General features: G+C 51.8%; 1 protein-coding gene across 1 annotated transcript; it reads left to right on the top strand.

Annotated features, from left to right (window-relative positions):
- The first annotated feature begins 439 nt into the window (after positions 1-439).
- VWA1 (von Willebrand factor A domain containing 1) lies at positions 440-15,667 on the top strand. Its single transcript, XM_036747746.1, has 6 exons — positions 440-766; positions 4,617-5,180; positions 10,320-10,598; positions 10,898-11,170; positions 13,506-13,775; positions 14,188-15,667. The coding sequence occupies exons 1-6, from the start codon at positions 697-699 to the stop codon at positions 14,217-14,219; spliced, it is 1,488 nt and encodes a 495-aa protein (XP_036603641.1). The 5' UTR covers positions 440-696; the 3' UTR covers positions 14,220-15,667.
- The last annotated feature ends 430 nt before the right edge of the window (positions 15,668-16,097 follow it).

Below are 16,097 nucleotides of genomic sequence, written 5' to 3'. Positions count from 1 at the left end.
CTGGGCCCAGGATTTTAGCAGCCCCGGGGGAGGAGAGGAGCACGTGGTCCAGTGGCCGAGCCTGCAGCCAGCCCTTTCCAGGGTATTTCCCGCTTCGAGCTCCTGTTTTTGGCTGGCCCAAAGTCTCTCATAGCCATAGGGGACCCGTGGGGAGGGGGAGGGATCCACGAGGAGATCCCTTGGGCGGGGGAGGGGGCTGTGCCTCCCAAACCGCACCCACTCCTCGGAGATAGGTGGTGGGCACGCTCGGCTGAGTGTGTCCGGTGACTGTGTCAGTGTCTGTGTGTCTGTCTGCTCCTGGGCAAGTGAAGCACAGCTGGGCGGGACCGGGCGGGACAGGAGAGGGAGGGAGGAGGGGCGGGTCGTCAGCCTCGTCTCCTAAAGTGGCTGCCGCTCCGCCCCCTTCCCTCTCCACCTCCCACCGCCACCTCCGAACTGCGAGACTGGGCCAAGGAGGCGAGGAGGCGGCGGGAGAGGGGAGAGAAGAGGAGCAAGGCAAAGAAGAGGAGGAGAAGAAGGATCGGGCACTCGGGCTGCCCAGGACCCAGCCCCAGTCGCAGCAGCAGCGCCAGCGCGTGGAGGGCAGGGCAAGGGCTGGGGGGCCCTGCTATGAGCCGCCCCCGCCCCTCTGGTCCCCGGCTCAAGTCCAGAGCCCGCGGAGATTCGGGGTAGAGACTTCAGGCGGCGGCGGCCGCTATGATTGTCTGGGCGGCCCTGGGCCTCCTCTGCCTGCAGCTGGCTTTGGGGCAGAGCATACCTGAGCCAGGTGAGTATGTGCGCCTGGAACTGGGGTGGTGGGGTGCGGTGGAGGGGGGGGGTAGCCTGTCGGAAGAGGCTTAGGGTGTGCACTATTCTGAGTGAAGGCAGATGGGGGCGAGTGGACAGGGAGCGGGAAAGCCCCTTCTCCTGTGCCTCCTTCCTCAGTCTCCTTACTAAAGCGGGTTTGCTTCCTGCCCCCCAAAGCTGGAAGATGTTGGGCTGGAGGCACATTGGGTATCGCCGGGATATCCACCAGAAGTCAGTTCACCTGGGTGTCCCTGGCCTCTGTCACCAGAATGTCCTCTCTCCGACCCGGGATAGGACGGTTACACATTCTCCATCCCGAGAGAGGTTTCCGTATGTAATGTTTCTTCATTCCAGGCCAACTGTGGGCTCCATTCTCCCTTCCAGGTCCTCTCTCCCTGCTGTCTTCGGGCTCAGGAAGGAACAATCACGGGAAATCATAAACCACTAGGGTTCCGCAGCCTAGCTCTGGGTCATCCATCCTCTGGCGTGAACAGAGGGTGTCCTGTCATCTGTCCCAGAGAAACTGCCTGGCTTTCTGCCTCAATCTCTTTAGTCTCGGAAACCCCCTCAGGTTCTCTTACCCCTCCCTTCCTGACCTGTCTCGGCTCTAACTTGGTCAATTTGTTTCTTGTCTTCTGGAAGCCACTCTCTCTCTATTTCTCTCCCTAGCTTTGGAGTTCCTCTTTATCTTGCCGTCTGCTTTTTCACCACCGGGTGCTGAGAGGCCCTCAGGGTAGAGAAAGGAGCCTGGGAGGGGCTGTGGAGGAGGCGGCTTGGAGGGTCCCCTCCCACACCCTGAGCCACCTGCACCACTGGGCCCAGGGCCCAGGCGGATAGCAAGAATGCATATGTGTCTATGCTAGACTTGTGGTCCCGGAGGTGGAGCTGGGGGGCACTGGGAAGGGGAAACAGGCTGGGGAACCTAGAGAAGAACTACTGTTCTGCCTTGTTTTTCCCATTTGTGGAATGAGCATGTACCCAGTAGCAGGGTCTGCTAGAAGGATCCTGGATGTGTGGATAACTGATTTAGAGCTGGGCCATGTGGTACAATCCTGTCATTTTACAGATGGGGAAATCAAGGCCCAGAGAGATGTGATTTGCCCAAAGATCATTCAGGTAGCAAATAGCAGGGGTAGGATCTGAACCCAGGGCCTCCTGTTCCAGTCTGATCATTGTCTCTGCCTACACGTCTCTGCTAGGCTGCCTGCTATCACAGAGAACTCTCCATATTTGTTGCCATTCAGTCATTTCAGCCGTATCCAACTCTTTGTGACCCCATTTGGGACTTCCTTGGCAAAGATCCTGGAGTGGTTTGCTATTTCCTTCTCCAGCTCATTTTTACAGATGAGGAAACTGAGGCAAAAAGGGTTAAGTGACTTACCTAGGGTCACACAGCTAGTAAGTGTCTGAGGCTAGATTTGAACTCTGGAAGGTGAGTCTTCCTGACTCCCATCCACTGTCCACTGTGCCACCTAGCTGCCTCACCACCCTATTTAGCAGTGGAAAACTGAAGCCCGTTGAGGAGCAGGTCTCAGGCTGAGATTGAAATCAGTCTGGAACAAAACCTGAATTAAAACCCAGATATCCTGAATTTCAGCCCTCTGCTCACATGTTCATTTGGAGGAAAACAAACCCAGTTTTGGGGAGTCACTCACATCAGAGACAGACGGCTAGCATGGTGTTCCAGAATTTGCCAATGATATCTCTTCTCAGAACTTTGGGGTCCCTCCCCCATTTCTCATCTCATTACCACTGTAATGGGAGCTGGGAGGTTTTAGGAGACCATATTTGAAGGTTCTTTGAACTTGTCTGGGCCTTCTCTCCATGGGAGTAAACCTTCAGGTATTATGCCCCTTGGTCTGGTTCTTCAAAGCTTCCCCCACCCCCATTTTGCTTGGCTGGCTTGGGTCACGCTGATTCTCTGTGATCCAGCCTGTGGGGAGTTCCCTTCTTGCCGGTGCCTGCCTGGCATTCGAGGCTCAGCCTAGGCTAGAGCTTTAGGAGAAAGAGTGATTGTCCTCTGGGCCCTGGGAGCCGGCTGTTACTTCAATGCAGCTTTTCTTAGGGGAAAGAAAAGGAGTGGAGAGGGGGATGCCCTACCAGAGAGGTGAAAGGCTGACCTTGTCCTGTCCGAGCCCTAGCTAAGAGCCCCTTTAGAAAGCCCAGCCTTTCCTGGCCGCAGGAGGCACCAGGAGGGAGCAGAGCAGAGTCCTAACGGGGTGCTGGTGTCTTCTTTGAAGTCCTTCCAAGTCCCCGTTGCATTGAAGAAGGAAGGCCTGGGGCCAGTGAAGTAAAGCAGGAGGAAGGGGCTATTAGGGCTCCCCCCAAATTTGTGCCATATAGAGCTGGCTGACCACAGGCCTAGTGTCCTGTGGGGGCTCAAGGCCCCTGTGGCTGCCTCCCCTCGGGAAGAACCCCAGCATGGTGACCCATCTGAACTGGGAGGGGCTTCAGAGTCCAGCAAGGCACACTCCCTGGCTTCAAAGAGAACCTGGAGAGGAAGGAAAGGGGGTACTGGACTAAAAGACACAGTATCGGGGTACTCACCAATGTCTGAGGCAGCCTACAAGGGCACATGGTCATCTCAGCCAAACCTATCTGTCCCTAAGGCTGGGGCAGCTTCCATCATGGGCCAACCCGAAGATGTCCTGAGCCACACATACTGCCCAGAATGCAGTTACCCAGGGACCCTGGGGCCCTGAAGCTCTAGAAGGATCTCAGCGGTCTGTCACCTGGGAGGGCCCCAGCTTCCCTTTCTCCCACCTCCTCATCTCACCATTTTCTCTTCAGCTTCTTCCCCTGCCTCTCTCTCATCCCCTGTCCCTCCTTCTCCCTGTCTTTTCCCCCTTATTCTTTCTTTTCTCCCTCACCTCTTTCTTTTTCCTCTCTCCCATTCCCTTCTTCCTTTCTCAAATGCTTCCTCTCTCCCTTCGTTCCCCCTCACATTTCCTCTTTCTCCTGTTCCCTTTCCTCTCTCTCCCAATTCCTTCTCCCCCCACTCCCTCTTTCTATTCCCCCTCTCTTTCCCATTCCCTCCTTCTCTCCCCTCTCCCTCCCCTATTCTTCTCTCTTCCCCCTACCCTGTTCTCTCTCTCCCTTCCTCTCTTCTTCCTGGTCTCTTTCCCTCTTCCCTCCCTCCCTTCCTCTCCTCACTCCCTTTTTTCTTGTCTCCTTCCCTCTTTCTTTCCCTCTCTTCCTCCTTCTCTCCCTCTCCCCTACCTCCCTTCTTCTCCTCTCCCTCTTTCCTTCTCTCTCCCCTTTCCTCTCTCCCTCACCTTCTCTTTCCCTCTCTTCCTCCCTCTCCTCCTCTCCCTTTCTCTACCTCCCTCTCTCTTTCCCTCTCCCCTCCTTTCCTCTCCTCACTCCCTCTTTCTCTCTCTCCCCCACCTTTCTTTCCCTCTCTTCCTCCTTCTCTCTTTCCCTCTCCCCTACCTCCCTTCTTCTCCTCTCTCCCTCTTTCCCTCTCTCTCCCCTTTCCTCTTTCCCCCACCTGCTCTTTCCCTCTCTTCCTCCCTCTCTGTCCTCCTCTCTCCCTGCTCTCCTCCTTCTTCTCTCTTTCCCTCTCTTCCTCCCTCTCTCTCTTCCTCTCCCTTTCTCTACCTCCATCTCTCTTTCCCTCTTCCCTCCCTTCCTTTCCTCTCTCCCTTTTTCCCTCTCTTCTGCCTTCTTGCCTCCCCTCTAACCCTACTTCACAAGGTTGTTGTAAGGATCAGATGAGATAACCTGTGTGAATAAAGCTTTGCCAACCGTAAGCTAGGAGTCTGCTACATGCTAACTAGGAGTCTGTTGTTCCATCACTGACCCCTTCTCTGTCCCCCTTTTTTTGCCAGGCCCTGCCACACACACCCCAGCTGCCCAGGGCGACCTCCTCTTCTTGCTGGACAGCTCAGCTAGCGTCTCCTACTACGAATTCTCTCGGGTGAAGGAGTTTGTGGGGCAGCTAGTCCAGCTGCTGCCCTTGGGCCCAGGGGCCGTGCAAACCAGCATGGTACATGTGGGCAGTGAGCCCACAGTCGAGTTCCCCTTTGACCAGCACCGCTCAGGGGCTGCTGCCCAGGAGGCCATCCGGGCCGCCAAGCAGCTGATGGGGGACACCAACACTGGGCTGGCCCTGGACCTGGCCAAGGAGCAGCTGTTCACCACCAAGGCAGGCGCTCGGCCCGGCGTGCGCAAAGTGATGGTGTGGGTGACCGATGGTGGCTCAAGCGATGATGCACAGGCCCCAATGCAGGCGCTCAAGGACCTGGGGGTGACCGTCTTCATCGTCAGCACCGGCCGAGGCAATTTCCTGGACCTCTCTGCTGCCGCCTCCCAGCCCCCTGAGAAGCACCTACGCTTTGTGGATGTGGATGACTTACAAATTATCATTCCTGAGCTGCGGGGCTCCATCCTCGGTAGGCCCTTAGTCCCAGAGAACCCTGCTATGGGCAGAAAGTATGAGGGTCTGAGGTTATTCTTTGGGCAGAACTTCCCAAAGGAACTGAGGAAATGTCATTCCTTTATTCATACAACATTTTTTAAGTGCCCACTACTTTCTTATTTTTTAAAATTTCATTTCTATCTATTTATTTTGAGGCAATCAGAGTTAAGCGACTTGCCCAGGGTCACACAGCTAGTAAGTGTCATAGGCAGGATTTGAACTCAGGTCTTTCCCATGCTCTATCTACTGCACCACCTGACCTGCCTACTACTTTCAAGGTGCCAGAGCTAAAAATACAAAAATGAATAATCCCTGCCATCCAGAAGCTTAGTTTCTGCTGGGGACATGGTGGGATAGGTATACAGTATACAGATGACTAAATAAATACAAGGTAATTTGAAGTCAACTGCAGGATTACAGATTGAGAGCTTTAGAAGTTTTCTGGGTTAGTTTTACAGATGAGGAAACTGAGGCCCAGAGAGTTTAAACGAATACTGTTCCTTGGACTCTAAATTCAGCCCTCTTCCCAGGGAGGGTGGGGAATCAGGAACAGACTTTGAGTAAATGGTACCAGCTAAAATGTAGATTAAGGGAAAATGAAATTCTAAGAAGAAGAGGTGAGGAAGGGAATGAATTCCAGGCATAAGGAGTAGCTGGGCAAAGGTGTGGAGGTGGGAAATGGAATACTAATAGGCCAGTTTGGTCAGAATGTCATGTGCATGGAAAGGAGTGTTATGGAATAAGTCTGCCAAAGCAGGTTGGACTCAGATAGGAGAGGACATTCAACTCCACTTTGTGTTACATCCTAGAGGCAATGGGTTTTGGAGCAGGGGAATAATATGGTGGTTGTGTTCTCTGGAGGTTACTTTGACAGATGTGGGGAGGAAGGATTAGAGAGGTGAGAGAGGGACAGTAGGGTCACTGATCAGGAAGCCATTAGCATCCTGCCCTCCCATGCCTCACTATGGGACCAAGGAGTCCTTCAATGCAGGTGCCAGGCATAAGCCCAGAGATGATGGTGCAGCTGGTGATTCCCGCCTCCCTGACTCTTCCCTCTCCTTCATCCGTTGTTGTTTCTTCCTCCCTATTCTTTTCTCCCCTTGTCCCCCAACACTATCATCACCCTAGTTCACCTTTTATCTGTTACAGTAGCAGCCTGCTCATCTCTTTCCCTTACGTCTCTCCCTTCTCCTCCCAGCCGCCAAAGTGTCATTCCCAAATCTCGGATTTAATCATGTCACTCCCTGGCTTAATAAAACTGCAGTGGCTCCCTATTTCCTTTAGGACCAAATAACAGACTTCTGTCTTTGGCATTTAAGGCCCTTCACTACTTGGTCCCAACCTACCTTTCTAGCCTTATTATAAGTTATTCCCCTTCATATGCTCTACTTTCCAATCAAATTAGCTTGATATTTCTCAAAAAATGACATGCCATCTGTCATCTCCCACCTCCATGATTTTGCTCTTGCTCCTTAGCTCTGCATCTTAGGATTCTTGATTTCCTTAAAGCTTAGCTCATGCCCCCTTTCTGCTCCATGAGACCTTTCCTGATCCCACCCAGCTGGTAGTGCCCTTCACGCATCACTTCGTATTGATTTTGTATATACTAACCTGTGTGAATAGCATTGCTCTCTGATAGAAGGCAAGCCTTTTGAGGGCAGGGACTGTTTTTGTTTTGTTTTTGTATCTCTGGGGTCCAGTGTCATGCCTAGAGGGTCGTAGGCACTTGTAATAAATGCTTGTTGGCTTCTCATCAGTAGTTTGGTCACTGGTTGAAAAATCTGGGGATCATAGCAATTCTAGACACTTTTACCTAATGGCCCTGGGGTGGGTCCTCCATCATCTGGATTGGCAAAGGGAGGGCCCCGAAAAATGAAATCACAAGCCTTTGAAGTAGGTGTTGAGCACAGTATTGAGGGTAATGCATGCATGTACATGTATGTGCTTGTGTGTGTATATGTATATATAGGTGTGTGTGTGTGATTATGCATTGTGTGTGTGTGTGCATGTGCATGTATGGGTTTATGTGTGGCTGTGTGTGCACCTGTGTGTGTGTGTGCGCGCGCGCGTGCGCGTATGCATATGTGTGTATGCGGGGGTGGAGTGTGTGTGTGCATGTGTGTATATGCAGGGGTGGAATGTGTGTATGTATGGGTGTGTATGTAAGTATGTGTGTGTTTGGGGGTGGAGTGTGTGCATGTGCATATGTATGCGTGTGTGGTGGCATGTGTGTGCGCATGTGTGCATGTGTATGTATGGGTGTGTATGCAAGTGTGTGTGTTTGGGGATGGAGTGTGTGCATGTGTGTATGTATGGGTGTGTGTTCGAGTGTGTGCATGTGTGTGTATATGGGTGTGCGTGCGTGCGCTTACAGTCAGAGCGGCTTAAGAAACAAGCAAAGACAATGGTAGCAGACATCACTTCCATGATTATCCCTTTAGACAAAGCACTGAATGAGGCACCCTTACAAGAAGGCTGTTCATGACAGGGAATCAGGGAAGGCTTCCTGGGGGAGGTACTCTTCATGTTGGGCTTTAGAGGAAGGGTAGGAATCCAGCAGGGAACAGGGAGAGGAAGGGCATTCCAAGCTTAGGGACCAGAGTGTGCAGACACAGCTGCAGAAGACACAGGGCACATCTGGGGGTGGGGGAGGGCAGCTAAGCCAGCTGGGCTGAGGCATACAGTGATGTGAAAGGGGGTGACCCCTTAAGTAGGATCTTCAGGAGTTGAAACTTTACTCAGTGGGCAAGAGAGAACCATTGAAGGTTGTTGAGCTCAGGAGGAATATGACCAGATGTACTCTCAAAAGGAGATTTTCAAGAAGAATGATTCTTTTTCTGTGGCGTTTAACTTGAAGATCTGCAAGCACTTTACACAGGTTATTCCATTTGAGAATAAGGGTTCTGGCAGAGGGAGAGGGCTTAGAGTTGGAAGGTACCACAGAAGTCATTAAGTCATAGGATCGTAGTATCCTAAGTTCATTGTTCCAGAGATGAAAGGGCCCTCAGAACCCAGTGACATTAGCCTCCTCATTTGACAGATGAGCAAACAGATTGAGTGCTAGACTTTTCTGGACACGGGGGTGGAGAGAGGGAGAAGGGAGACCTGTCAGACCTAGTTCCTGCTCTTGGGAACTCAGTTTGGCTGAATATACGAGACTCATTTATGATTCACCTCTGAGCTCAGAGGAGGGAGATGCGGGTAGGGGTATCTCAGGGATGGGCAGTGCAGCCTTTATGGAAGAGGTGGACAACATTGAATTGGACCTTGAAAGATCAGGAGAGAAGGGAAGTGAAAGTGGTCTGTCCAGAGTCCAGATCCAGCAAGGGCCGGAGGCTGGGGTGGGTCATGACAAAGTGGTCTGGCTGAAATTGACCATTCACAGAAGGGCCTCTGGGTACGGAGGTGGGATAGGCCTTGGGACCTCGTGGGAGGATCTCGAGTGCCAGGTTGAGAACCTTGGGTTTTATATGTGGGCAGTGGGGAGCTATAGAAGGTTTAGGGGCTGGGGAGTGCCATGGTCTGAGTCTTTGGAGATGAGGATGATCATTCTCATGAGATGGTTGGGAGCAGCTGTTAAGGCTGATGCAATAGCTCAGGAGAGAAGTCATGAGGGCAGGCATTAGGGAGTTGGCATCTGTACCTTCCTCTCCCCCTTCCCCCTACCATGAGGGAGGGGCCGGGGCCGGGGCTGGGGAAGGGAGCTGCCCAGCAGGTGGGCTGGGGCCCTGGCATTTCTCGAGCCAGCGGCATCTGGCCCAACCCCAGCCTAGGCCAGCTGTGGCTGCAGGAACAGGCCAGAAACCAGAGGATTCTTATATCCTCTCTCTGGGTTAATCATTGGCCTCCAAGCGGTGGGGAAGGGAGGTGGGTCATGTGCTGGAGACTGGAGAGGCCAGAGAGGGCTGCTCCTTAAGAATGCATCTCAGGGAGGATCCCACAGTGGTGGTGGGGGCGGGGCTGGGAAAAACAGCGTGGCAGGGCTGAGGACCAGGAGCTCCTTCTGCTGTATCAGGAGGCGGTAGACAGAGCCTCTGTCTGCAGGGTGGTGGGACCTTGGGGTGGGGCTATGGCATAGGCTCCAACTGGCCCATGCCTCTCCCCCAAACTATTGCATCAGCTCTGACTGGTCCTTCAAGCTGTCCTGTAAGACTCTAAGTTTGGCGATCCTCTGCCCCCAAACCTTCCATAGCTCCCCACTACCCACATGGTAACACCCAAGCCAAGGCCAAGGGACCTGAATCTCTCACTGCCTAGGGGAGGGAGGAGGAATATGTCCTAACTCCAGGCTACCAAGTCCTGCCCTTTCTCTGGGAGAGAGCCCAAGGACCCCAGCCTGAGATTCCTGGGGTCCAGCCAGACCAAGCAGTAGGACTATTGCCAGGGCAGGGCTGGGGTAAGTCCCAGGTCCAGTCTACGGTGGAAAGAGCACAGGCTCCAAAGTCATGGGACCCAGGTTCAAGTCCCATCTCTGATGCGTAGTACCCTCGTAACCTTGGGCCTAGCGTTAACCCCTTAGGGAGCAATTTCCTCATCTGTGAAATGGAGGGGTTAACCAGGCTCCCTCCCAGCTTCATGTTTGGAGGGGTAAGGTGGGAGCTGGCTATGGCAGCATCCTTATCACCATCTCCATCGCACAGGTGAAGAAACAACCCTCAGGAGGAGGAGAATTTGGCTCCAGAGTCATATGTGCTCAGACCCCAGGGCTGGGGCCTTACCAGGAAGCCTGTATTGAGTAAACTAGACAGGGAAGGGAGGGAAGGGGAAGATAAAGTTGCTTCCGGCCTAGTGAAAACTAAAAAAGAAAGCTCACCAGCTTTGTAAACTGTAACTCCTGTAGCTGCGGTATAAATCTGAATGAGCCAAATCCAGCTTGTTGGCCCCTCCCTGCCAGGGTTCTCATGGGATAGGAAATGAAAATGCTGAAGTCTTCAGTTACTGAGCCCCCTAATGGGGGTAAGGAGTTGGGAGAGAGGAGACTCTGAGGGCTAAAGCAGAAGAAATGAGGGGGTTTAGGGGGTAGGGAGAAGGGAGTGAAACCTGGCCCATCTGGCAAGGCCTGACCTTTGATATCTCTCTACTCTCTCTCTTTCTCCTCTCTTGCTATGGCCAGAGGCGATGCGGCCCCAGGAGCTTCATGCCACTGAGGTCACATCCCATAGTTTCCGCCTGGTATGGCCACCCTTACTGTCCGGTGACTCTGGCTACTACTTGTTGGAGGTGGTGCCCAGTGCTGACCCTGGTGCCAAGCAGAGCCGTCACTTGCTTGGGAATGAGACCAGCTGGCTCTGGGATGGCCTGGAACCCAGTACCACCTACAAAGTGGTCTTGGTACCCGAGTCCAATCTTCAGTACCTTGCTCCACAGACTATCCAAGTCACTACTCTGGAAGGTGAGATTCTTGGGGATAATAAAGGGAGGAAGAAGAAGAGCTGGGGGTCATAGAAGTTGGATATCCCTGTCCCAGAGGATGTAGGGAGGAGGAAGGGTCTGGTAAGGCAGAACACCCCTACCCAAGGAAGAACAGAGAGTGGAGCGTGAAGACCCCCAGAGCAGAAGAATTAGGGGTCAGGGAAAGGAATTCTTCCCTCAAACAGAATGAATGGAGGCCCGGAAGGGAATCCTGGGTTGGGAATGGGAGAGTCTGAGGCTTCAGGCTTCCCCCCAACACATACCTCTTGTGCCCTACAGAAGAGATCAGCCCAGCCCGGATCTTCATCTCCCACTCAAAGCCTCATGGCTTTCACGTGAGCTGGGCCCCGACACCTGTAAGCGTGCTCCGGTACGAGGTCCTGTATGGACCCCTGCCTGGGGGTGAGGCCCAGCTCCTTGAGGTGCCTGCCACTGAGAACAGCACCACTTTGGACAATCTGTCGCCCAATACCACCTACCTGGTCACCGTGGTTGCCATCTATCGGTCTGGCCGAGAGAAAGCCTTGTCGGCTAAGGCTTGTACACAGGAAGGTGAGGAGGGTCTAGCAGAAGATGGGTCAGGGGAAATCTTTCTGGAGGCCAAGGTGGACAAGTGTCCAGGGGCTGGGAGCAGACCACAAGGAAGGGCTGTCCCTAGTCCCTAGTCTACCCTAGCAGGGAGGAGCTCCATTTAATTCCACAAATGGTTATCCAGTGCCTCCTTAAGGTGAGAATGGAGAAAAGTCTGGCCTTGGGGGTGAGAAGGCCTCGCTTCCAATCCTGTCACATCCTGGTTTTGTGAGGTTAGACTACTCACTTGACCTCTCAGGGCCTCGATTCTCTAAGACTAAGAATTCCTAACTGGTTCCCAAAGGGCTGGAATTACAAGTCTGGTTTTAAAAGAAGAAGAAGCCACCCTGTGCCAGAGACGGCATGGAAGAGTAGAGAGAACTAGTCAGGAGGCAGGAGACTTGAGTCTGAGTCTTCACCGACACTCACAATCATAGCTTATAAAATGTCAGGAGGAGGAAAGTGAGGATCTGATAGAAGTAACTTGTCCAAGGTCACAAAACTCGGTGCTGGTGGTGGTGGTGGGCTTTGGATAGAGGACACCACACTTGAAGGTCAACACTTAACCTCTCTGGGCCTCAATTTCCCCATCTGCAGAATGGGAAAAGGCGAGGCAACAAGCATTTACTAAGGGCATACTCTATGCCCAGCATTGTGTTGAACGAAGAGGATACAGATACATGCAAAAAGAGAGATAGCGCCTGTGCCATCTAATTCTAATGAGGGGGGAGGGGACAAAACACAAAAGGGAGCAGAAATGGAAGGGGTGGGGAAAGGGACAGCCCCAGGCTGAGAACGCAGCTTAGAGGCCAGGGCAGAGTAGCAGGTGGGAAAAGGACAGCTGGTGGGGTCTTCTCCCCTAAAAAGAAGCCCAGGAAAGTGTTCACCAATGGGAGCAGGGGCTCTAGGAGTGGAGGGATGTTCCAGGATGAGAAGGCAGCTGGGGTGAAGTCTAGAGGGCCAGAAGCCAAGCTTTTATTATTATTTTATTAATTTTGATTGCTATTTTTTTAACATTTATTTGTATAATTATATGTTTATCATATATTATATGTAATTATGTTATTTATAATAATTTTATTATGGACTGTTTCTATGAGCAAGCGCACATTCCTGCCCTGGATGGGAGGAGGAATTAATCAATCTTAATGGGTCCTTCCCCCCAACTCTAAGAGTCAAAGAAAGCTCGTCAGTTCCATGAACTGAGAGGGAAATTCTTAGAATATTAAGATTCTGTGACGTGAGGCTAGCTCCTCTTAAAAAAGAGGAGATCATATATCCAATTGCTTACCATCTCAGGTGAGGGAAGGAGGGAGGGAAGGAAGGAGAAAATTTGGAACTCAAAATTTTTTTAAAATGAAAGTAAAAAATTGTCTTCACATGTAATTGGGGAAAATAAAATATTATTGGGGAAAAAAGCAAAGAAGAAAGAGGAGATCAGAGAGTAGGAAAGCCAGAAAGACAAGCTGGACCCCTCCTACAGAGTCCTGTAGCCCACCATATTGTTTCACCAACCTATAGTTTGGGAAACTTCCAGGTGGGCAGGTAATGTGCTCAGGATGATTTCCCTGGGAAACATTCCTTGTTTCGGATATCCCTCGATAGCCCTTGGCTCTAGGAGATGATGAAGATCATTCTTTGGTTCTCCCTTCCTGCTGTCCTTTCCTGAAATTTCCTTGGTAGAAAGTCCTAGTCTCAGGGCTGCTGTCCCCACTCACCTTCTCCCACTGATCTTAGTTAGCCCAAGCATGACTGTGTGTCATTAATGTAATCCAGCCTGGGAGCTGAGTTAGAGATGTTAGGAAGAATTGTGTCAGGAGGTAGTGAGCTCCCTGTCACTACAGGCATTTGAGCAGAACCTGTAGATGTAGAATGGATTCCTTGTATTGATAAGGGTTGGGTTTGATGCCTTCTCAGGTCCCTTCTGGCTCAGGCAATCTGCATGTCTTAAGGAAGTTGGGGGTGATTACTGGGGGTGGGAATGGGATCTTTGGGGGCCATGTTTCAGCCCATCTTCTCTAAGTTTTGTCCTTCCAATGAATGCCTAATGAAGAGGCTCCATCATCCAGTTGGGTGGAGTTAAAGGCAGGAAGACCTTCCTTCAAGCCTGCCTCAGATGCTTTGTAGAGATGGGGACAGTCACAATCTCACCGTGCTTCGGTTTTCTGGTGTTTAAAATGGAGGGGTTGGATGTGATGGCCTCTAAAGTCCCTTCTGCATTCATGGGACACCCCTTGGTGTCCCTGTCCCTTCTGTGCCAGGCTCTCCATCCCTTAGGACTCTGCTGACCTCAGCCCCCTTTCTGCCCTGGGGCCAGTGGCCTCCAAGATCGGGCGCCTCTACTTCCAGAGCCTGGGCCCTAGCACTGTGAAGGCCTCATGGGACTCTGCAGACGGCGATGTCCAGGGCTACCAGGTACGGTGCCGGCGGCAGGTGGGGCCCCCATCCCTTCTCAGCATCTCACCGAAGACCCACAGCGTCATCCTCACAGGCCTGGCTGCTGGCACCACCAACCATGTGTGTGTGACGCCCATCTACCAGAGCCACGCTGGGCCTTGGCGCTGCCAGACTGTCCACATGCACCCTGGTGAGTGGTGGAGATAACAGCAGAGATAGCACAAGCCTGAGTTTGGAATTGGGACCCCATAGATAGTCAGAGGAGAGGGAGTGTGGGGCTCCCTGAGGGCTGGAGGAGTCAGGGAGCACAGGCTTTGTGGGGAAGGTGTGACCTTGTAGGATGGCCAAGCTTTAGTCATGTGGAAAGCAGAAGGGACAATGGGAAGGAATATGCCCTGTGGAGGGGTCCAGAGAGATGCCTGGCTGAAGGGGAGAGATCTGGAGCCTTGGCACTGCAGGACGGCCTGTGGGTGGATAGGAGAGCTTCCAGTCTGTGGACTAGAGATGGCCCCTTTCTCCTGGCTGAGGGTCTGCAGGGTCTTGATATATATCAAAAGGAACTTTTAAAAAATGGATTTGGGACATTTTGTCTTTCTTTTCAGTCACGCCAGCTCCTGAGTATCGACCCACTTAGCCATGCCCCAAGATGCCCTTAGTCCCAAATAACAGAGGAGAGCTGAGCCTTTCCATCAGAAACAGAGCAGAGGGAAAAGCGCTGGGCCGAAGAGATTGGGGAGAGAAGACGGAATCTCTGTGGCCAGTTGGTCCCTCTATGCCCCATCAGTCCTTTCCCATCCCTTGCAGGGTGCCTACGTCCAGTGGGTCAGCAGTCAGCTTGGGTCAGCTTGGGTGGTCCTCAAGGACTTGGGTCCAAAGCCTGACGTGCTGATGGCTCAGCCATGGGCCATAGGTTCACTCTCTTTTCTCTTGTACTATCATGTATGTTGTTGATGACCTGCCCAAAGTGAAGAGTTGAGATGGGAAGGTATTGGCCTGAGACCTTGTCTCTAGTTTTCTAGGCATGGTTTCCCTAGAAGATAAGAAGGATGGGGACTGTGACTCAAGTCTTGGTTGGGGAAGCTGAGCAGGGCTGGCCATGGGTATAGAATGTAGGCAGATGAGGGATACTGGGATGACCCCTGCCCTCTCAAATTTGCCCCCTCCTAATCCTAAAGGTTTTCCCCCAACATGAGATGTCCCCCCAGTTAGGATTCCATCCATTCCTTTCCTTGCAGAAAAAAGCAGAGCCTTTCCTCAAGTGCAGATTTCCTCCCTGTCTCCAATAAGGGGTCTCCGGGAGGTCACTAACACCCAAGTATTCAAGGATTATATCAGATCTTTCTCCAAGGTGAAGAGCATCCAAGGAGAGGGCACTAGGAGGGGTCCATGTTTAAGGCAGAAAATACATCCTTATTTTTAAATTAAAAAAATACAATTCTTCCCTGGGTTGCTGTGGCTGGTCGGCTGATCCTTAGGTGACAGAAGCAGATTCTGTAAATAGGTCTATACTTGAACTGAGCTCCATGCCAGAGACCCAGGTCACCTCTGTGCCAAGCAAGATGGAGAAATTCTGTTCAACTCAGACAATGTTAAGTATCTGTCATGTGCCAGACACTGGGGACACAAAACAAAAAGTGAATGAGTTCCTTCCCTCAAGGAGCTTACAATCTGCTAGAGTTGTTGGAAGGGTCTACTGGTGGAGCAAAAATCAAAATAATGGGATGCCACTTTGTCCAAGTGCCCTGGGGTAGGGGCAGTGGGAGATGCCCTGCCCCTCCCTACAAGGGGTCCTGGTTCCTCTTGCACTCTGCTACTGTGTTCTAGTATTAGTTCCTCTTTGTGATCCAGTGGGTGTGGCCCTGGGGTGCTTCTGACTCCCAAGCTCATGCTAAGTAGGGCTCCAAAGGGAGATCCCTGTGTTCAAACCTTGGTCAGTAGATGTTATGTTCACCTACTGATTTTTGCATAGGCTATCCTAAACTAACTGAATGCTTTGTTTCTTCCTTCTTTCCCCATTAATGTAACAGACTTTTAAATGACAATAAATTAAGCCGACACACAGAGTGGTTTTCTTCTCTTAAATGTTTCTTCTTTGGTCTTTGGTACAAGGTCACAGATGGATGATGCAATTTAAAAAACAAAACAACAGATCTGTTTGCTGGAGCAGCCCAATCTCCAGGCTGATGTGTGGGGCAGAGGGGATAGAGAGGGGACCCTTTGTCCCCAGTTTTATCAAGAGAAGTTAGCATGGTGTGCTAGAAAGAGAAACTGTCCAAATCTTGGCTCATCTACTTACTACTCCCTATGTAATGCCCGGAAGCCCAATTCCCCTTTTCGAGTCTGCTTCCTCATCTGCCAGTTCTAAATGCAAAATTCTTCCCTCCTCTGTTCATTTTCATGAAACTGGCCAAATTCTATTCACCACTTATTAAAGGCTGCTTTGTGTCACACACTGCTGGGTGCTCCATAGAAGGTCAGAGCTTGGAAGGGGCCTCTGAGTCCACCCTAGAAT

Source organism: Trichosurus vulpecula, chromosome 2, assembly GCF_011100635.1.
Source record: "Trichosurus vulpecula isolate mTriVul1 chromosome 2, mTriVul1.pri, whole genome shotgun sequence".
NCBI lineage: Eukaryota > Metazoa > Chordata > Mammalia > Diprotodontia > Phalangeridae > Trichosurus > Trichosurus vulpecula.
Note: the sequence above shows the minus strand (reverse complement) of the source record. Positions and strands in the feature narration are given on the sequence as shown.

Bases quoted from the DNA above. Each gene is read 5' to 3' on its own strand.
- VWA1 (XM_036747746.1), top strand. From the start codon at position 697: ATGATTGTCTGGGCGGCCCTGGGCCTCCTCTGCCTGCAGCTGGCTTTG. The intron at 10,599-10,897 runs GTGAGATTCTTG...TGTGCCCTACAG, and splicing joins CCAAGTCACTACTCTGGAAG to AAGAGATCAGCCCAGCCCGG. The intron at 11,171-13,505 runs GTGAGGAGGGTC...CCCTGGGGCCAG, and splicing joins TAAGGCTTGTACACAGGAAG to TGGCCTCCAAGATCGGGCGC.